Genomic DNA, 23,570 nt, shown 5'->3' with positions numbered 1-23,570 from the left:
GGCTGATGGTCTAGTATCCCTGCTAGCTATAAAGGGCTAAAGGCTGATGGTCTAGTATCCCTGCTAGCTATAAAGGGCTAAAGGCTGATGGTCTAGTATCCCTGCTAGCTATAAAGGCTGATGGTCTAGTATCCCTGCTAGCTATAAAGGCTGATGGTCTAGTATCCCTGCTAGCTATAAAGGGCTAAAGGCTGATGGTCTAGTATCCCTGCTAGCTATAAAGGGTTAAAGGCTGATGGTCTAGTATCCCTGCTAGCTATAAAGGCTGATGGTCTAGTATCCCTGCTAGCTATAAAGGCTGATGGTCTAGTATCCCTGCTAGCTATAAAGGCTGATGGTCTAGTATCCCTGCTAGCTATAAAGGGTTAAAGGCTGATGGTCTAGTATCCCTGCTAGCTATAAAGGGCTAAAGGCTGATGGTCTAGTATCCCTGCTAGCTATAAAGGGCTAAAGGCTGATGGTCTAGTATCCCTGCTAGCTATAAAGGGTTAAAGGCTGATGGTCTAGTATCCCTGCTAGCTATAAAGGCTGATGGTCTAGTATCCCTGCTAGCTATAAAGGCTGATGGTCTAGTATCCCTGCTCGCTATAAAGGCTGATGGTCTAGTATCCCTGCTAGCTATAAAGGGCTAAAGGCTGATGGTCTAGAATCCCTGCTAGCTATAAAGGGCTAAAGGCTGATGGTCTAGTATCCCTGCTAGCTATAAAGGCTGATGGTCTAGTATCCCTGCTAGCTATAAAGGCTGATGGTCTAGTATCCCTGCTAGCTATAAAGGGTTAAAGGCTGATGGTCTAGTATCCCTGCTAGCTATAAAGGGCTAAAGGCTGATGGTCTAGTATCCCTGCTAGCTATAAAGGGCTAAAGGCTGATGGTCTAGTATCCCTGCTAGCTATAAAGGGTTAAAGGCTGATGGTCTAGTATCCCTGCTAGCTATAAAGGGCTAAAGGCTGATGGTCTAGTATCCCTGCTAGCTATAAAGGGCTAAAGGCTGATGGTCTAGTATCCCTGCTAGCTATAAAGGGTTAAAGGCTGATGGTCTAGTATCCCTGCTAGCTATAAAGGCTGATGGTCTAGTATCCCTGCTAGCTATAAAGGCTGATGGTCTAGTATCCCTGCTCGCTATAAAGGCTGATGGTCTAGTATCCCTGCTAGCTATAAAGGGCTAAAGGCTGATGGTCTAGAATCCCTGCTAGCTATAAAGGGCTAAAGGCTGATGGTCTAGTATCCCTGCTAGCTATAAAGGCTGATGGTCTAGTATCCCTGCTAGCTATAAAGGCTGATGGTCTAGTATCCCTGCTAGCTATAAAGGCTGATGGTCTAGTATCCCTGCTAGCTATAAAGGCTGATGGTCTAGTATCCCTGCTAGCTATAAAGGCTGATGGTCTGGTATCCCTGCTCGCTATAAAGGGCTAAAGGCTGATGGTCTAGTATCCCTGCTAGCTATAAAGGGCTAAAGGCTGATGGTTGTCTGCTGAACGCTGGGGGAATAATGTCACTATCTTGTAAATGTTCTCCTGTGTTCGATAACTTCCTGTGAAATGAAATATTCTGACACAGTAGTCATGTTGGACCTGTGTTAAGCTCTCTTCCTATTGGTTAATCCTGTGTTAATGTCTCTTCCTATTGGTCTCCTCTCTCCCCCTATCAGAACCAGTTATCAGGTAACCTGCTGAGGAAGTTTAAGAACAGTAATGGATGGCAGAAACTCTGGGTGGTCTACACCAACTTCAGCCTGTTCTTCTACAAATCACATCAGGTAAGGACCCTAACCTAACTCTAACCTAACCCTAACCTAGCTCTAACCTAGCTCTAACCTAACCCTAACCCTAACCTAACTCTAACCTAGCTCTAACCTAGCTCTAACCTAGCTCTAACCTAACTCTAACCTAACTCTAACCTAGCTCTAACCTAGCTCTAACCTAACTCTAACCTAACCTAACTCTAACCTAACCTAACTCTAACCTAACCCTAACCTAACTCTAACCTAGCTCTAACCTAACTCTAACCTAGCTCTAACCTAGCTCTAACCTAACTCTAACCTAACCCTAACCTAGCTCTAACCTAGCTCTAACCTAGCTCTAACCTAACCCTAACCCTAACCTAACTCTAACCTAACTCTAACCTAGCTCTAACCTAGCTCTAACCTAACTCTAACCTAACCTAACTCTAACCTAACCCTAACCTAACTCTAACCCTAACTCTGGGTGGTCTACACCAACTTCAGCCTGTTCTTCTACAAATCACATCAGGTAAGGACCCTAACCTAACCCTAACCTAGCTCTAACCTAGCTCTAACCTAACCCTAACCCTAACTCTAACCTAACTCTAACCTAGCTCTAACTCTAACCTAACTCTAACCTAGCTCTAACCTAGCTCTAACCTAGCTCTAACCTAACTCTAACCTAACTCTAACCTAGCTCTAACCTAGCTCTAACCTAGCTCTAACTCTAACTCTAACCTAACTCTAACCTAGCTCTAACCTAACTCTAACCTAACTCTAACCTAACTCTAACCTAGCTCTAACCTAGCTCTAACCTAACTCTAACCTAACTCTAACCTAGCTCTAACCTAACTCTAACCTAGCTCTAACCTAACTCTAACCTAACTCTAACCTAGCTCTAACCTAGCTCTAACCTAGCTCTAACCTAGCTCTAACCTAGCTCTAACCTAGCTCTAACCTAGCTCTAACCTAACTCTAACCTAGCTCTAACCTAACTCTAACCTAGCTCTAACCTAGCTCTAACCTAACTCTAACCTAACTCTAACCTAGCTCTAACCTAGCTCTAACCTAGCTCTAACCTAACTCTAACCTAACTCTAACCTAACTCTAACCTAGCTCTACCCATAAATCTAACTAGTGTTTATTAACCTAACTAGTGTTTATTATGGGATGTAGTAGTCTACAGGTCCTCTATAGGATGACTACCAGTGTATTATATAGTATATATTATGGGATGTAGTAGTCTACAGGTCCTCTATAGGATATATTATGGGATGTAGTAGTCTACAGGTCCTCTATAGGATATATTATGGGATGTAGTAGTCTACAGGTCCTCTATAGGATATATTATGGGATGTAGTAGTCTACAGGTCCTCTATAGGATGACTACCAGTGTATTATATAGTATATATTATGGGATGTAGTAGTCTACAGGTCCTCTATAGGATATATTATGGGATGTAGTAGTCTACAGGTCCTCTATAGGATATATTATGGGATGTAGTAGTCTACAGGTCCTCTATAGGATATATTATGGGATGTAGTAGTCTACAGGTCCTCTATAGGATGACTACTGTATTATATAGGATATATTATGGGATGCAGTAGTCTACAGGTCCTCTATAGGATGACTACTGTATTATATAGTATATATTATGGGATGCGATAGTCTACAGGTCCTCTCTGTTCCCTATAGGACGACCACCCTCTGGCCAGCCTCCCGTTGCTAGGCTACTCTTTGACGGTTCCCGCGGAGACAGAGAACATCCAGAAGGACTACGTTTTCAAGCTCCACTTCAAGTCTCACGTTTACTACTTCAGATCAGAGAGCCAGTACACCTTCCAGAGGTACCTGTCTGTCTGTCTGTCTGTCTGTCTGTCTGTCTGTCTGTCTGTCTGTCTGTCTGTCTGTCTGTCTGTCTGTCTGTCTGTCTGTCTGTCTGTCTGTCTCTAACCTGTCTGTCTGTCTGTCTCTAACCTGTCTGTCTGTCTGTCTGTCTCTAACCTGTCTGTCTGTCTCTAACCTGTCTGTCTGTCTGTCTCTAACCTGTCTGTCTGTCTGTCTGTCTGTCTGTCTGTCTGTCTGTCTGTCTGTCTGTCTATCTCTAACCTGTCTGTCTGTCTGTCTGTCTCTAACCTGTCTGTCTGTCTGTCTCTAACCTGTCTGTCTGTCTGTCTGTCTCTAACCTGTCTGTCTGTCTGTCTGTCTCTAACCTGTCTGTCTGTCTCTAACCTGTCTGTCTGTCTCTAACCTGTCTGTCTGTCTGTCTCTAACCTGTCTGTCTGTCTCTAACCTGTCTGTCTGTCTGTCTCTAACCCGTCTGTCTGTCTGTCTGTCTGTCTGTCTGTCTGTCTGTCTGTCTATCTATCTCTAACCTGTCTGTCTGTCTCTAACCTGTCTGTCTGTCTGTCTGTCTCTAACCTGTCTGTCTGTCTGTCTCTAACCTGTCTGTCTGTCTCTAACCTGTCTGTCTGTCCCTAACCTGTCTGTCTGTCTCTAACCCGTCTGTCTGTCTCTAACCTGTCTGTCTGTCTCTAACCTGTCTGTCTGTCTCTAACCTGTCTGTCTGTCTCCAGGTGGATGGAGGTGGTCCGTAGAGCTACCTGTCTGTCTCTAACCTGTCTGTCTGTCTCTAACCCGTCTGTCTGTCTCTAACCTGTCTGTCTCCAGGTGGGTGGAGGTGGTCCGTAGTGCTACCTGTCTGTCTCTAACCTGTCTGTCTGTCTGTCTGTCTGTCTCTAACCTGTCTGTCTGTCTCTAACCTGTCTGTCTGTCTGTCTCCAGGTGGATGGAGGTGGTCCGTAGTGCTACCTGTCTGTCTCTAACCTGTCTGTCTGTATGTCTCTAACCTGTCTGTCTGTCTGTCTGTCTCCAGGTGGATGGAGGTGATCCGTAGTGCTACCTGTTAAGCTGGTCGACCCCTTCCTGACCCAGAGGAAGGATCCTTCCTGACCCAGAGGAAGGATCCTTCCTGACCCAGAGGAAGGATCCTTCCTGACCCAGAGGAAGGATCCTTCCTGACCCAGAGGAAGGATCCTTCCTGACCCAGAGGAAGGATCCTTCCGGACCCAGAGGAAGGATCCTTCCGGACCCAGAGGAAGGATCCTTCCTGACCCAGAGAGGACTAGGAGGACACTGACCCAACCCTCTTCTTCACCTCTGGAGTCCCGGCTCACTTTACTTTACTAACCGCCTGTCTGTATTGTCACGACGTGGCCCATTTGGGTATATATATATATATATATATATATATATATTAAACAATATTTAAATATTTTTTTTGAGAACGTGGGAATAGTCCGTGGGTACCTAAAGAACAATCATATTCGGTGACCTTGTGAAAGACAGGAAGACCCACAGGACTGTATCTCTGTTTGTGTACACTTCTCAGATATACATCTAGATGTTGGTTTAAAATCAATGAGCAAATATGAAACTATTTGTGAAAAAATGTGATGTTGGCCTTCTGAATGAGACTATTGATTTTCATGTAAAGTTTAACTAGTCAGTGGCCACGCCCCCCCATGAGGCTAGGCGTTACGTAATCGCCCCCTTCCTCCACAGAGTATAAAACCACTTCCTACAAAATGTACATTAAGTCAGAGAACGCCGGGACGGAGTCGCCACGTTGAAATGGCTACGACTCTATAGGCCCTTAGATCAGAAAACAGGAAGTGGTAGCTACATGTGAAATGGTTAAGGACTACAACTCTACAGGCCCTTAGATCAGGAAACAGGAAGTGGTAGCTACATGTGAAATGGTTAAGGACTACAACTCTACAGGCCCTTAGATCAGAAAACAGGAAGTGGTAGCTACATGTGAAATGGTTAAGGACTACAACTCTACAGGCCCTTAGATCAGGAAACAGGAAGTGGTAGCTACATGTGAAATGGTTAAGGACTACAACTCTACAGGCCCTTAGATCAGAAAACAGGAAGTGGTAGCTACATGTGAAATGGTTAAGGACTACAACTCTACAGGCCCTTAGATCAGGAAACAGGAAGTGGTAGCTACATGTGAAATGGTTAAGAACTACAACTCTACAGGCCCTTAGATCAGGAAACAGGAAGTGGTAGCTACATGTGAAATGGTTAAGAACTACAACTCTACAGGCCCTTAGATCAGAAAACAGGAAGTGGTAGCTACATGTGAAATGGTTAAGGACTACAACTCTACAGGCCCTTAGATCAGAAAACAGGAAGTGGTAGCTACATGTGAAATGGTTAAGAACTACAACTCTACAGGCCCTTAGATCAGAAAACAGGAAGTGGTAGCTACATGTGAAATGGTTAAGAACTACAACTCTACAGGCCCTTAGATGTGAAATGGTTAAGAACTACAACTCTACAGGCCCTTAGATCAGAAAACAGGAAGTGGTAGCTACATGTGAAATGGTTAAGAACTACAACTCTACAGGCCCTTAGATCAGGAAACAGGAAGTGGTAGCTACATGTGAAATGGTTAAGAACTACAACTCTACAGGCCCTTAGATCAGAAAACAGGAAGTGGTAGCTACATGTGAAATGGTTAAGGACTACAACTCTACAGGCCCTTAGATCAGAAAACAGGAAGTGGTAGCTACATGTGAAATGGTTAAGAACTACAACTCTACAGGCCCTTAGATGTGAAATGGTTAAGAACTACGACTCTATAGGCCCTTAGATCAGAAAACAGGAAGTGGTAGCTACATGTGAAATGGTTAAGAACTACAACTCTACAGGCCCTTAGATCAGGAAACAGGAAGTGGTAGCTACATGTGAAATGGTTAAGAACTACAACTCTACAGGCCCTTAGATCAGAAAACAGGAAGTGGTAGCTACATGTGAAATGGTTAAGGACTACAACTCTACAGGCCCTTAGATCAGAAAACAGGAAGTGGTAGCTACATGTGAAATGGTTAAGAACTACAACTCTACAGGCCCTTAGATCAGAAAACAGGAAGTGGTAGCTACATGTGAAATGGTTAAGAACTACAACTCTACAGGCCCTTAGATGTGAAATGGTTAAGAACTACAACTCTACAGGCCCTTAGATCAGAAAACAGGAAGTGGTAGCTACATGTGAAATGGTTAAGGACTACAACTCTACAGGCCCTTAGATCAGAAAACAGGAAGTGGTAGCTACATGTGAAATGGTTAAGAACTACAACTCTACAGGCCCTTAGATCAGAAAACAGGAAGTGGTAGCTACATGTGAAATGGTTAAGAACTACAACTCTACAGGCCCTTAGATGTGAAATGGTTAAGAACTACAACTCTACAGGCCCTTAGATCAGAAAACAGGAAGTGGTAGCTACATGTGAAATGGTTAAGAACTACAACTCTACAGGCCCTTAGATCAGGAAACAGGAAGTGGTAGCTACATGTGAAATGGTTAAGAACTACAACTCTACAGGCCCTTAGATCAGAAAACAGGAAGTGGTAGCTACATGTGAAATGGTTAAGGACTACAACTCTACAGGCCCTTAGATCAGAAAACAGGAAGTGGTAGCTACATGTGAAATGGTTAAGAACTACAACTCTACAGGCCCTTAGATGTGAAATGGTTAAGAACTACGACTCTATAGGCCCTTAGATCAGAAAACAGGAAGTGGTAGCTACATGTGAAATGGTTAAGAACTACAACTCTACAGGCCCTTAGATCAGGAAACAGGAAGTGGTAGCTACATGTGAAATGGTTAAGAACTACAACTCTACAGGCCCTTAGATCAGAAAACAGGAAGTGGTAGCTACATGTGAAATGGTTAAGGACTACAACTCTACAGGCCCTTAGATCAGAAAACAGGAAGTGGTAGCTACATGTGAAATGGTTAAGAACTACAACTCTACAGGCCCTTAGATCAGAAAACAGGAAGTGGTAGCTACATGTGAAATGGTTAAGAACTACAACTCTACAGGCCCTTAGATGTGAAATGGTTAAGAACTACAACTCTACAGGCCCTTAGATCAGAAAACAGGAAGTGGTAGCTACATGTGAAATGGTTAAGGACTACAACTCTATAGGCCCTTAGATCAGAAAACAGGAAGTGGTAGCTACATGTGAAATGGTTAAGGACTACAACTCTACAGGCCCTTAGATCAGGAAACAGGAAGTGGTAGCTACATGTGAAATGGTTAAGAACTACGACTCTACAGGCCCTTAGATGTGAAATGGTTAAGAACTACAACTCTACAGGCCGTTAGATCAGAAAACAGGAAGTGGTAGCTACATGTGAAATGGTTAAGAACTACAACTCTACAGGCCCTTAGATCAGAAAACAGGAAGTGGTAGCTACATGTGAAATGGTTAAGGACTACAACTCTACAGGCCCTTAGATCAGGAAACAGGAAGTGGTAGCTACATGTGAAATGGTTAAGAACTACAACTCTACAGGCCCTAAGATCAGAAAACAGGAAGTGGTAGCTACATGTGAAATGGTTAAGAACTACGACTCTATAGGCCCTTAGATCAGAAAACAGGAAGTGGTAGCTACATGTGAAATGGTTAAGAACTACGACTCTACAGGCCCTTAGATCAGAAAACAGGAAATGGTTAAGAACTACAACTCTACAGGCCCTTAGATCAGAAAACAGGAAATGGTTAAGAACTACAACTCTACAGGCCCTTAGATCAGAAAACAGGAAATGGTTAAGAACTACAACTCTACAGGCCCTTAGATCAGAAAACAGGAAGTGGTAGCGACATGTGAAATGGTTAAGAACTACGACTCTACAGGCCGAGGAGACCATACAGCGTGGAGTGTTGGATTCAACTCTAAACCGTTGCCAGAGAAGGGAACAAATGTTCGACCGGACCTTTTTTCAGTCTGCAGCTGGAATTATTCGTAACCTTGGACGAAGAATACAGACGACCTCCGAAAAAACATCCATTCTATGCGACAACATGGGTTCGCCTGACATCACTTCTCTGTCGTCTCTCTCCGGCTGATGGTCCGGCCTGACCACAGAGGGAGACAACAAGACATACACTCGGGGAAATATGTAAATTACAATTTATTTTTATCGAATGAGCTGTTGTTCATATTCAAAGTATTAGCAATTTTCTTTGAGTGTAGTTATCAGCTATGAGTGGTACCCCACCCCCTTTCCTTCGTCTACCAGGCCGTCAAAATCGGTTTCATGCTTAGTACCCAATGTATAACTAAATTGTGTGTGTGTTGATGTAATTCTTGTGATTAAGTTAGTTAGTAAATAAATAATTAAGCCAATTTGTATATTGCTGATTCATGATTCTATGCAGATCAGTAATGAGACTGATGAGGTTAAAATTCATTAACTTGTTTTTAAATCTTTTTTTAATGAATTTTTATCTTATTAACACTTTGTTCCAGCTTGCTATTTCTGTAGGTAGCTATCAAGTAAACACAAATATCAAAGTTTTCAAGTTTTGATAAGATATGAAAATAGTTATATTCGGGAAATGTAAAACTCCATAAACAACTTGTTCCCGTGGAAACAACATTTTCCCGTGGTGCCCCGACTTCCTAGTTAAAGTTAAATGATTAGTTTAGTCGCGTAATTAAATTACACCCAGAGAATTGATTTGATCATATACAGTCTTCACATTTAATGATAGTCAACGACACGACAGAATCTAGAGACAATCTTTACAACGACAGCAGAGCCGTCATCTATGTGTCGTCTCCATGTCAGTCTATTCTATAACGCAGCAGAGCCATCATCTACGACCAATTTTCAATGCCCTGGCTGAGGGAAGGAGGTTCTCACCCAAGATTTGACGGTACATGGCCCCGTCCATCGTCCATTTGATGCGGTGAAGTTGTCCTGTCCCTTAGCAGAAAAACACCCCCAAAGCATAATGTTTCCACCTCCATGTTTGACGGTGGGGATGGTGTTCTTGGGGACATAGGCAGCATTCCTCCTCCTCCAAACACAGCGAGTTGAGTTGATGCCAAAGAGCTCCATTTTCGTCTCATCTGACCACAACACTTTCACCCAGTTGTCCTCTGAATCATTCAGATGTTCATTGGCAAACTTCAGACGGGCATGTCTATGTGCTTTCTTGAGCAGGGGGACCTTGCGGGCGCTGCAGGATTTCACTCCTTCACGGCGTAGTGTGTTACCAATTGTTTTCTTGGTGACTATGGTCCCAGCTGCCTTGAGATCATTGACAAGATCCTCCCGTGTAGTTCTGGGCTGATTCCTCACCGTTCTCATGATCATTGCAACCCCACGATGTGAGATTTTGCATGGAGCCCCAGGCCGAGGGAGATTGACAGTTCTTTTGTGTTTCTTCCATTTGTGAATAATTGCACCAACTGTTGTCACCTTCTCACCAAGCTGCTTGGCGATGGTCTTGTAGCCCATTCCAGCCTTGTGTAGGTCTACAATCTTGTCCCTGACATCCTTGGAGAGCTCTTTGGTCTTGGCCATGGTGGAGAGTTTGGAATCTGATTGATTGATTGCTTCTGTGGACAGGTGTCTTTTATACAGGTAACAAGCTGCGGTTAGGAGCACTCCCTTAAAGAGTGTCATCTCTCAATCTTTCTGATTGAGAGGGGATCAAATACTTATTTCCCTCATTAAAATGCAAATCAATTTATAACATTTTTGAACATGATTTTTTTGTTGTTATTCTGTCTCTCACTGTTCAAATAAACCTACCATTAAAATGATAGACTGATCATTTCTTTGTCAGTGGGCAAACGTACAAAATCAGCAGGGGATCAAATACTTTTCCCCTTCACTGTATATCCAGGGGGTACCGGTACAGAGTCAATGTGGAGGCTATATACAGGGGGTACCGGTACAGAGTCAATGTGGAGGCTATATACAGGGGGTACCGGTACAGAGTCAATGTGGAGGCTATATACAGGGGGTACCGGTACAGAGTCAATGTGGAGGCTATATACAGGGGGTACCGGTACAGAGTCAATGTGGAGGCTATATACAGGGGGTACCGGTACAGAGTCAATGTGGAGGCTATATACAGGGTATTACGGTACAGAGTCAATGTGGAGGCTATATACAGGGGGTACCGGTACAGAGTCAATGTGGAGGCTATATACAGGGGGTACCGGTACAGAGTCAATGTGGAGGCTATATACAGGGGGGGTACCGGTACAGAGTCAATGTGGAGGCTATATACAGGGGGTACCGGTACAGAGTCAATGTGGAGGCTATATACAGGGGGTACCGGTACAGAGTCAATGTGGAGGCTATATACAGGGGGTACCGGTACAGAGTCAATGTGGAGGCTATATATAGGGGGTACCGGTACAGAGTCAATGTGGAGGCTATATACAGGGTGTTACGGTACAGAGTCAATGTGGAGGCTATATACAGGGTGTTACGGTACAGAGTCAATGTGGAGGCTATATACAGGGGGTACCGGTACAGAGTCAATGTGGAGGCTATATACAGGGGGGTACTGGTACAGAGTCAATGTGGAGGCTATATACAGGGGGTACCGGTACAGAGTCAATGTGGAGGTTATATACAGGGGGTACCGGTACAGAGTCAATGTGGAGGCTATATACAGGGGGTACCGGTACAGAGTCAATGTGGAGGCTATATACAGGGGGTACCAGTACAGAGTCAATGTGGAGGCTATATACAGGGGGTACAGGTACAGAGTCAATGTGGAGGCTATATACAGGGGGTACCAGTACAGAGTCAATGTGGAGGCTATATACAGGGGGTACCGGTACAAAGTCAATGTGGAGGCTATATACAGGGGGTACCGGTACAGAGTCAATGTGGAGGCTATATACAGGGGGTACAGGTACAGAGTCAATGTGGAGGCTATATACAGGGGGTACCGGTACAGAGTCAATGTGGAGGCTATATACAGGGGGTACCGGTACAGAGTCAATGTGGAGGCTATATACAGGGGGTACAGGTACAGAGTCAATGTGGAGGCTATATACAGGGGGTACCGGTACAGAGTCAATGTGGAGGCTATATACAGGGGGTACCGGTACAGAGTCAATGTGGAGGCTATATACAGGGGGTACCGGTACAGAGTCAATGTGGAGGCTATATACAGGGGGTACCGGTACAGAGTCAATGTGGAGGCTATATACAGGGGGTACCGGTACAGAGTCAATGTGGAGGCTATATACAGGGGGGTACCGGTACAGAGTCAATGTGGAGGCTATATACAGGGGGTACCGGTACAGAGTCAATGTGGAGGCTATATACAGGGGGTACCGGTACAGAGTCAATGTGGAGGCTATATACAGGGGGGTACCGGTACAGAGTCAATGTGGAGGCTATATACAGGGTGTTACGGTACAGAGTCAATGTGGAGGCTATATACAGGGGGTACCGGTACAGAGTCAATGTGGAGGCTATATACAGGGGGTACCGGTACAGAGTCAATGTGGAGGCTATATACAGGGGGGTACCGGTACAGAGTCAATGTGGAGGCTATATACAGGGTATTACAGTACAGAGTCAATTTGGAGGCTATATACAGGGTATTACGGTACAGAGTCAATGTGGAGGCTATATACAGGGGGTACCGGTACAGAGTCAATGTGGAGGCTATATACAGGGGGTACCGGTACAGAGTCAATGTGGAGGCTATATACAGGGGGTACCGGTACAGAGTCAATGTGGAGGCTATATACAGGGGGTACCGGTACAGAGTCAATGTGGAGGCTATATACAGGGGGTACCGGTACAGAGTCAATGTGGAGGCTATATACAGGGGGTACCGGTACAGGGTCAATGTGGAGGCTATATACAGGGGGTACCGGTACAGAGTTAATGTGGAGGCTATATACAGGGGGTACCGGTACAGGGTCAATGTGGAGGCTATATACAGGGGGTACCGGTACAGAGTCAATGTGGAGGCTATATACAGGGGGTACCGGTACAGAGTCAATGTGGAGGCTATATACAGGGGGTACCGGTACAGAGTCATTGTGGAGGCTATATACAGGGGGTACCGGTACAGAGTCAATGTGGAGGCTATATACAGGGGGTACCGGTACAGAGTCAATGTGGAGGCTATATACAGGGGGTACCGGTACAGAGTCAATGTGGAGGCTATATACAGGGGGTACCGGTACAGAGTCAATGTGGAGGCTATATACAGGGGGTACCGGTACAGAGTCAATGTGGAGGCTATATACAGGGGGTACCGGTACAGAGTCAATGTGGAGGCTATATACAGGGGGGTACCGGTACAGAGTCAATGTGGAGGCTATATACAGGGTGTTACGGTACAGAGTCAATGTGGAGGCTATATACAGGGGGTACCGGTACAGAGTCAATGTGGAGGCTATATACAGGGGGTACCGGTACAGAGTCAATGTGGAGGCTATATACAGGGGGGTACCGGTACAGAGTCAATGTGGAGGCTATATACAGGGTATTACAGTACAGAGTCAATGTGGAGGCTATATACAGGGTGTTACGGTACAGAGTCAATGTGGAGGCTATATACAGGGGGGTACCGGTACAGAGTCAATGTGGAGGCTATATACAGGGGGGGTACCGGTACAGAGTCAATGTGGAGGCTATATACAGGGGGTACCGGTACAGAGTCAATGTTGAGGCTATATACAGGGTGTACTGTATCATCTTAGTCAATAACATTTTTGCAACGTAAGCTTAACTTCCTGAACATTCGAGACGTGTAGTCCACTTGTCACTCCAATCTCATTTGCATTAGCGTAGCCTCTTCTGTAGCTTGTCTACTATGTGTCTGCCTATCCCTGTTCTCTCTCCTCTGCACAGGCCATACAAACGCTTCACACCGCGTGGCCGCTGCCACTCTAACCTGGTGGTCCCAGCGCGCACGACCCACGTGGAGTTCCAGGTCTCCGGCAGCCTCTGGAACTGCCGGTCTGCGGCCAACAAGGCTGAGTTCATCTCAGCCTATGCTACCCTCCAGTCCCTAGACTTCCTGGCGCTGACGGAAACATGGATCACCACAGATAACACTGCTACTCCTACTGCTCTCTCCTCGTCTGACTACGTGTTCTCGCATACCCCTAGAGCATCGAGCCAGCGGGGTGGTGGCACTGGAATCCTCATCTCTCCCAAGTGGACATTCTCTCTTTCTCCCCTGACCCATCTGTCTATCTCCTCATTTGAATTCCATGCTGTCACAGTTACCAGCCCTTTCAAGCTTAACATCCTTATCATTTATCGCCCTCCAGGTTCCCTTGGAGAGTTCATCAATGAGCTTGACGCCTTGATAAGTTCCTTTCCTGAGGATGGCTCACCTCTCACAGTTCTGGGTGACTTTAACCTCCCCACGTCTACCTTCGACTCATTCCTCTCTGCCTCCTTCTTTCCACTCCTCTCCTCTTTCGACCTCACCCTCTCACCTTCCCCCCCTACTCACAAGGCAGGCAATACGCTTGACCTCATCTTTACTAGATGCTGTTCTTCCACTAATCTCATTGCAACTCCCCTCCAAGTCTCCGACCACTACCTTGTATCCTTTTCCCTCTCGCTCTCATCCAACACTTCTCACTCTCCCCCTACTCGGATGGTATTGCGCCGTCCCAACCTTCGCTCTCTCTCTCCTGCTACTCTCTCCTCTTCCATCCTATCATCTCTTCCCTCTGCTCAAACCTTCTCCAACCTATCTCCTGATTCTGCCTCCTCAACCCTCCTCTCCTCCCTCTCTGCATCCTTTGATCTCCTCTGTCCCCTATCCTCCAGGCCGGCTCGGTCCTCCCCTCCTGCTCCGTGGCTCGACGACTCACTGCGAGCTCACAGAACAGGGCTCCGGGCAGCCGAGCGGAAATGGAGGAAAACTCGCCTCCCTGCGGACCTGGCATCCTTTCACTCCCTCCTCTCTACATTTTCCTCTTCTGTCTCCGCTGCTAAAGCCACTTTCTACCACTCTATACTCCAAGCATCTGCCTCTAACCCTAGGAAGCTCTTTGCTACCTTCTCCTCCCTCCTGAATCCTCCTCCCCCTCCCCCCCCCCTCCTCCCTCTCTGCGGATGACTTCGTCAACCATTTTGAAAAGAAGGTTGACGACATCCGATCCTCGTTTGCTAAGTCAAACGACACTGCTGGTCCTGCTCACACTGCCCTACCCTGTGCTTTGACCTCTTTCTCCCCTCTCTCTCCAGATGAAATCTCGCGTCTTGTGACGGCCGGCCGCCCAACAACCTGCCCACTTGACCCTATCCCCTCCTCTCTTCTCCAGACCATTTCCGGAGACCTTCTCCCCTACCTCACCTCGCTCATCAACGCATCCTTGACCGCTGGCTACGTCCCTTCCGTCTTCAAGAGAGCGAGAGTTGCACCCCTTCTGAAAAAACCTACACTCGACCCCTCCGATGTCAACAACTACAGGCCAGTATCCCTTCTTTCCTTTCTCTCCAAAACTCTTGAACGCGCCGTGCTTGGCCAGCTCTCTTGCTATCTCTCTCAGAATGACCTTCTTGATCCTAATCAGTCAGGTTTCAAGACTGGGCATTCAACTGAGACTGCTCTTCTCTGTGTCACGGAGGCTCTCCGCACTGCTAAAGCTAACTCTCTCTCCTCTGCTCTCATCCTTCTAGACCTATCTGCTGCCTTTGATACCGTGAACCATCAGATCCTCCTCTCCACCCTCTCCGAGCTGGGCATCTCTGGCACCGCGCACGCTTGGATTGCGTCCTACCTGACAGGTCGCTCCTACCAGGTGGCGTGGCGAGAATCTGTCTCCGCACCACGTGCTCTCACCACTGGTGTCCCCCAGGGCTCTGTTCTTGGCCCACTCCTATTCTCGCTATACACCAAGTCACTTGGCTCTGTCATATCCTCACATGGTCTCTCATATCATTGCTATGCAGATGACACACAATTAATCTTCTCCTTTCCCCCTTCTGACAACCAGGTGGCGAATCGCATCTCTGCATGTCTGGCAGACATATCAGTGTGGATGACGGATCACCACCTCAAGCTGAACCTCGGCAAGACGGAGCTGCTCTTCCTCCCGGGGAAGGACTGCCCGTTCCATGATCTCGCCATCACGGTTGACAACTCCATTGTGTCCTCCTCCCAGAGTGCTAAGAGCCTTGGCGTGATCCTGGACAACACCCTGTCGTTCTCCACCAACATCAAGGCGGTGACCCGATCCTGTAGGTTCATGCTCTACAACATTCGCAGAGTACGACCCTGCCTCACACAGGAAGCGGCGCAGGTCCTAATCCAGGCACTTGTCATCTCCCGTCTGGATTACTGCAACTCGCTGTTGGCTGGGCTCCCTGCCTGTGCCATTAAACCCCTACAACTCATCCAGAACGCCGCAGCCCGTCTGGTGTTCAACCTTCCCAAGTTCTCTCACGTCACCCCGCTCCTCCGCTCTCTCCACTGGCTTCCAGTCGAAGCTCGCATCCGCTACAAGACCATGGTGCTTGCCTACGGAGCTGTTAGGGGAACGGCACCTCCGTACCTTCAGGCTCTGATCAGGCCCTACACCCAAACAAGGGCACTCCGTTCATCCACCTCTGGCCTGCTCGCCTCCCTACCTCTGAGGAAGCACAGTTCCCGCTCAGCCCAGTCAAAACTGTTCGCTGCTCTGGCACCCCAATGGTGGAACAAGCTCCCTCACGACGCCAGGACAGCGGAGTCAATCACCACCTTCCGGAGACACCTGAAACCCCACCTCTTCAAGGAATACCTGGGATAGGATAAGGTAATCCTTCTAACCCCCCCCCTTAAAAGAGTTAGATGCACTATTGTAAAGTGGTTGTTCCACTGGATATTATAGGTGAATGCACCAATTTGTAAGTCGCTCTGGATAAGAGCGTCTGCTAAATGACTAAAATGTAAATGTAAAATGTAAAATGTTACGGTACAGAGTCAATGTGGAGGCTATATACAGGGGGTACCGGTACAGAGTCAATGTGGAGGCTATATACAGGGGGTACCGGTACAGAGTCAATGTGGAGGCTATATACAGGGGGTACCGGTACAGAGTCAATGTGGAGGCTATATACAGGGGGTACCGGTACAGAGTCAATGTGGAGGCTATATACAGGGGGGTACCGGTACAGAGTCAATGTGGAGGCTATATACAGGGTGTTACGGTACAGAGTCAATGTGGAGGCTATATACAGGGGGTACCGGTACAGAGTCAATGTGGAGGCTATATACAGGGGGTACCGGTACAGAGTCAATGTGGAGGCTATATACAGGGGGGTACCGGTACAGAGTCAATGTGGAGGCTATATACAGGGGGTACCGGTACAGAGTCAATGTGGAGGCTATATACAGGGGGTACCGGTACAGAGTCAATGTGGAGGCTATATACAGGGGGTACCGGTACAGAGTCAATGTGGAGGCTATATACAGGGGGGTACCGGTACAGAGTCAATGTGGAGGCTATATACAGGGGGTACCGGTACAGAGTCAATGTGGAGGCTATATACAGGGGGTACCGGTACAGAGTCAATGTGGAGGCTATATACAGGGGGTACCGGTACAGAGTCAATGTGGAGGCTATATACAGGGGGGTACCGGTACAGAGTCAATGTGGAGGCTATATACAGGGTGTTACGGTACAGAGTCAATGTGGAGGCTATATACAGGGGGTACCGGTACAGAGTCAATGTGGAGGCTATATACAGGGGGTACCGGTACAGAGTCAATGTGGAGGCTATATACAGGGGGGTACCGGTACAGAGTCAATGTGGAGGCTATATACAGGGTATTACAGTACAGAGTCAATTTGGAGGCTATATACAGGGTATTACGGTACAGAGTCAATGTGGAGGCTATATACAGGGGGTACCGGTACAGAGTCAATGTGGAGGCTATATACAGGGGGTACCGGTACAGAGTCAATGTGGAGGCTATATACAGGGGGTACCGGTACAGAGTCAATGTGGAGGCTATATACAGGGGGTACCGGTACAGAGTCAATGTGGAGGCTATATACAGGGGGTACCGGTACAGAGTCAATGTGGAGGCTATATACAGGGGGTACCGGTACAGGGTCAATGTGGAGGCTATATACAGGGGGTACCGGTACAGAGTTAATGTGGAGGCTATATACAGGGGGTACCGGTACAGGGTCAATGTGGAGGCTATATACAGGGGGTACCGGTACAGAGTCAATGTGGAGGCTATATACAGGGTGTTACGGTACAGAGTCAATGTGGAGGCTATATACAGGGGGTACCGGTACAGAGTCAATGTGGAGGCTATATACAGGGGGTACCGGTACAGAGTCAATGTGGAGGCTATATACAGGGGGGTACCGGTACAGAGTCAATGTGGAGGCTATATACAGGGTATTACAGTACAGAGTCATTGTGGAGGCTATATACAGGGTGTTACGGTACAGAGTCAATGTGGAGGCTATATACAGGGGGGTACCGGTACAGAGTCAATGTGGAGGCTATATACAGGGGGGGTACCGGTACAGAGTCAATGTGGAGGCTATATACAGGGGGTACCGGTACAGAGTCAATGTGGAGGCTATATACAGGGGGTACCGGTACAGAGTCAATGTGGAGGCTATATACAGGGGGGTACCGGTACAGAGTCAATGTGGAGGCTATATACAGGGTATTACAGTACAGAGTCAATTTGGAGGCTATATACAGGGTATTACGGTACAGAGTCAATGTGGAGGCTATATACAGGGGGTACCGGTACAGAGTCAATGTGGAGGCTATATACAGGGGGTACCGGTACAGAGTCAATGTGGAGGCTATATACAGGGGGTACCGGTACAGAGTCAATGTGGAGGCTATATACAGGGGGTACCGGTACAGAGTCAATGTGGAGGCTATATACAGGGGGTACCGGTACAGAGTCAATGTGGAGGCTATATACAGGGGGTACCGGTACAGGGTCAATGTGGAGGCTATATACAGGGGGTACCGGTACAGAGTTAATGTGGAGGCTATATACAGGGGGTACCGGTACAGGGTCAATGTGGAGGCTATATACAGGGGGTACCGGTACAGAGTCAATGTGGAGGCTATATACAGGGGGTACCGGTACAGAGTCAATGTGGAGGCTATATACAGGGGGTACCGGTACAGAGTCATTGTGGAGGCTATATACAGGGGGTACCGGTACAGAGTCAATGTGGAGGCTATATACAGGGGGTACCGGTACAGAGTCAATGTGGAGGCTATATACAGGGGGTACCGGTACAGAGTCAATGTGGAGGCTATATACAGGGGGTACCGGTACAGAGTCAATGTGGAGGCTATATACAGGGGGTACCGGTACAGAGTCAATGTGGAGGCTATATACAGGGGGTACCGGTACAGAGTCAATGTGGAGGCTATATACAGGGGGGTACCGGTACAGAGTCAATGTGGAGGCTATATACAGGGGGTACCGGTACAGAGTCAATGTGGAGGCTATATACAGGGGGGTACCGGTACAGAGTCAATGTGGAGGCTATATACAGGGTATTACAGTACAGAGTCAATGTGGAGGCTATATACAGGGTGTTACGGTACAGAGTCAATGTGGAGGCTATATACAGGGGGTACTGGTACAGAGTCAACGTGGAGGCTATATACAGGGGGTACCGGTACTGAGTCAACGTGGAGGCTATATACAGGGGGTACCGGTACAGAGTCAATGTGGAGGCTATATACAGGGGGTACCGGTACAGAGTCAATGTGGAGGCTATATACAGGGGGTACCGGTACAGAGTCAATGTGGAGGCTATATACAGGGGGTACCGGTACAGGGTCAATGTGGAGGCTATATACAGGGGGTACAGGTACAGAGTCAATGTGGAGGCTATATACAGGGGGTACCAGTATAGAGTCAATGTGGAGGCTATATACAGGGGGTACCGGTACAGAGTCAATGTGGAGGCTATATACAGGGGGTACCGGTACAGAGTCAATGTGGAGGCTATATACAGGGGGTACCGGTACAGAGTCAATGTGGAGGCTATATACAGGGGGTACCGGTACAGAGTCAATGTGGAGGCTATATACAGGGGGTACCGGTACAGGGTCAATGTGGAGGCTATATACAGGGGGGTACCGGTACAGGGTCAATGTGGAGGCTATATACAGGGGGGGTACCGGTACAGAGTCAATGTGGAGGCTATATACAGGGGGTACCGGTACAGAGTCAATGTGGAGGCTATATACAGGGGGGTACAGGTACAGAGTCAATGTGGAGGCTATATACAGGGGGTACCAGTATAGAGTCAATGTGGAGGCTATATACCGGGGGTACCGGTACAGAGTCAATGTGGAGGCTATATACAGGGGGTACCGGTACAGAGTCAATGTGGAGGCTATATACAGGGGGTACCGGTACAGGGTCATGTGGAGGCTATATACAGGGGGTACAGGTACAGAGTCAATGTGGAGGCTATATACAGGGGGTACCAGTATAGAGTCAATGTTGAGGCTATATACAGGGGGTACCGGTACAGAGTCAATGTGGAGGCTATATACAGGGGGTACCGGTACAGAGTCAATGTGGAGGCTATATACAGGGGGTACCGGTACAGAGTCAATGTGGAGGCTATATACAGGGGGTACCGGTACAGAGTCAATGTGGAGGCTATATACCGGGGGTACCGGTACAGAGTCAATGTGGAGGCTATATACAGGGGGTACCGGTACAGAGTCAATGTGGAGGCTATATACAGGGGGTACCGGTACAGGGTCATGTGGAGGCTATATACAGGGGGTACAGGTACAGAGTCAATGTGGAGGCTATATACAGGGGGTACCAGTATAGAGTCAATGTTGAGGCTATATACAGGGGGTACCGGTACAGAGTCAATGTGGAGGCTATATACAGGGGGTACCGGTACAGAGTCAATGTGGAGGCTATATACAGGGGGTACCGGTACAGAGTCAATGTGGAGGCTATATACAGGGGGCACCGGTACAGAGTCAATGTGGAGGCTATATACAGGGTATTACGGTACAGAGTCAATGTGGAGGCTATATACAGGGGGTACCGGTACAGAGTCAATGTGGAGGCTATATACAGGGGGTACCGGTACAGAGTCAATGTGGAGGCTATATACAGGGGGTACCGGTACAGAGTCAATGTGGAGGCTATATACAGGGGGTACCGGTACAGAGTCAATGTGGAGGCTATATACAGGGGGTACCGGTACAGAGTCAATGTGGAGGCTATATACAGGGGGTACCGGTACAGAGTCAATGTGGAGGCCATATACATGGGGTACCGGTACAGAGTCAATGTGGAGGCCATATACATGGGGTACCGGTACAGAGTCAATGTGGAGGCTATATACAGGGGGTACCAGTAAAGAGTCAATGTGGAGGCTATATACAGGGGGTACCGGTACAGAGTCAATGTGGAGGCTATATACAGGGTATTACGGTACAGAGTCAATGTGGAGGCTATATACAGGGGGTACCGGTACAGAGTCAATGTGGAGGCTATATACAGGGGGTACCGGTACAGAGTCAATGTGGAGGCTATATACAGGGGGTACCGGTACAGAGTCAATGTGGAGGCTATATACAGGGGGTACCGGTACAGAGTCAATGTGGAGGCTATATACAGGGGGTACCGGTACAGAGTCAATGTGGAGGCTATATACAGGGGGTACCGGTACAGGGTCAATGTGGAGGCTATATACAGGGGGTACCGGTACAGAGTTAATGTGGAGGCTATATACAGGGGGTACCGGTACAGGGTCAATGTGGAGGCTATATACAGGGGGTACCGGTACAGAGTCAATGTGGAGGCTATATACAGGGGGTACCGGTACAGAGTCAATGTGGAGGCTATATACAGGGGGTACCGGTACAGAGTCATTGTGGAGGCTATATACAGGGGGTACCGGTACAGAGTCAATGTGGAGGCTATATACAGGGGGTACCGGTACAGAGTCAATGTGGAGGCTATATACAGGGGGTACCGGTACAGAGTCAATGTGGAGGCTATATACAGGGGGTACCGGTACAGAGTCAATGTGGAGGCTATATACAGGGGGTACCGGTACAGAGTCAATGTGGAGGCTATATACAGGGGGTACCGGTACAGAGTCAATGTGGAGGCTATATACAGGGGGGTACCGGTACAGAGTCAATGTGGAGGCTATATACAGGGTGTTACGGTACAGAGTCAATGTGGAGGCTATATACAGGGGGTACCGGTACAGAGTCAATGTGGAGGCTATATACAGGGGGTACCGGTACAGAGTCAATGTGGAGGCTATATACAGGGGGGTACCGGTACAGAGTCAATGTGGAGGCTATATACAGGGTATTACAGTACAGAGTCAATGTGGAGGCTATATACAGGGTGTTACGGTACAGAGTCAATGTGGAGGCTATATACAGGGGGTACTGGTACAGAGTCAACGTGGAGGCTATATACAGGGGGTACCGGTACTGAGTCAACGTGGAGGCTATATACAGGGGGTACCGGTACAGAGTCAATGTGGAGGCTATATACAGGGGGTACCGGTACAGAGTCAATGTGGAGGCTATATACAGGGGGTACCGGTACAGAGTCAATGTGGAGGCTATATACAGGGGGTACCGGTACAGGGTCAATGTGGAGGCTATATACAGGGGGTACAGGTACAGAGTCAATGTGGAGGCTATATACAGGGGGTACCAGTATAGAGTCAATGTGGAGGCTATATACAGGGGGTACCGGTACAGAGTCAATGTGGAGGCTATATACAGGGGGTACCGGTACAGAGTCAATGTGGAGGCTATATACAGGGGGTACCGGTACAGAGTCAATGTGGAGGCTATATACAGGGGGTACCGGTACAGAGTCAATGTGGAGGCTATATACAGGGGGTACCGGTACAGGGTCAATGTGGAGGCTATATACAGGGGGGTACCGGTACAGGGTCAATGTGGAGGCTATATACAGGGGGGGTACCGGTACAGAGTCAATGTGGAGGCTATATACAGGGGGTACCGGTACAGAGTCAATGTGGAGGCTATATACAGGGGGGTACAGGTACAGAGTCAATGTGGAGGCTATATACAGGGGGTACCAGTATAGAGTCAATGTGGAGGCTATATACCGGGGGTACCGGTACAGAGTCAATGTGGAGGCTATATACAGGGGGTACCGGTACAGAGTCAATGTGGAGGCTATATACAGGGGGTACCGGTACAGGGTCATGTGGAGGCTATATACAGGGGGTACAGGTACAGAGTCAATGTGGAGGCTATATACAGGGGGTACCAGTATAGAGTCAATGTTGAGGCTATATACAGGGGGTACCGGTACAGAGTCAATGTGGAGGCTATATACAGGGGGTACCGGTACAGAGTCAATGTGGAGGCTATATACAGGGGGTACCGGTACAGAGTCAATGTGGAGGCTATATACAGGGGGTACCGGTACAGAGTCAATGTGGAGGCTATATACCGGGGGTACCGGTACAGAGTCAATGTGGAGGCTATATACAGGGGGTACCGGTACAGAGTCAATGTGGAGGCTATATACAGGGGGTACCGGTACAGGGTCATGTGGAGGCTATATACAGGGGGTACAGGTACAGAGTCAATGTGGAGGCTATATACAGGGGGTACCAGTATAGAGTCAATGTTGAGGCTATATACAGGGGGTACCGGTACAGAGTCAATGTGGAGGCTATATACAGGGGGTACCGGTACAGAGTCAATGTGGAGGCTATATACAGGGGGTACCGGTACAGAGTCAATGTGGAGGCTATATACAGGGGGCACCGGTACAGAGTCAATGTGGAGGCTATATACAGGGGGTACCGGTACAGAGTCAATGTGGAGGCTATATACAGGGGGTACCGGTACAGAGTCAATGTGGAGGCTATATACAGGGGGTACCGGTACAGAGTCAATGTGGAGGCCATATACATGGGGTACCGGTACAGAGTCAATGTGGAGGCTATATACAGGGGGTACCAGTAAAGAGTCAATGTGGAGGCTATATACAGGGGG

At 47.8% G+C, this 23,570-nt stretch overlaps 1 protein-coding gene across 4 annotated transcripts in view; it reads left to right on the top strand.

The window, feature by feature from the left end:
- LOC106575059 (FERM, ARHGEF and pleckstrin domain-containing protein 1) overlaps positions 1–10,357 on the top strand; it is a 118,840-nt gene extending 108,483 nt beyond the window's left edge. For all 4 annotated transcript variants that reach the window (XM_082963228.1, XM_082963227.1, XM_082963225.1 and 1 more), the window contains exons 25-27: positions 1,649–1,756; positions 3,417–3,568; positions 4,597–10,357. In XM_082963228.1, coding sequence (XP_082819354.1) covers positions 1,649–1,756; positions 3,417–3,568; positions 4,597–4,630 — 294 coding nt within the window. In that variant the 3' untranslated portion in view covers positions 4,631–10,357. The remainder of the gene's footprint in view (positions 1–1,648; positions 1,757–3,416; positions 3,569–4,596) is intronic.
- Positions 10,358–23,570: the final 13,213 nt, after the last annotated feature.

Source organism: Salmo salar, chromosome 16, assembly GCF_965601325.2.
Source record: "Salmo salar chromosome 16, fSalSal1, whole genome shotgun sequence".
NCBI lineage: Eukaryota > Metazoa > Chordata > Actinopteri > Salmoniformes > Salmonidae > Salmo > Salmo salar.
This window is presented reverse-complemented; position numbering and strand designations above follow the sequence as displayed.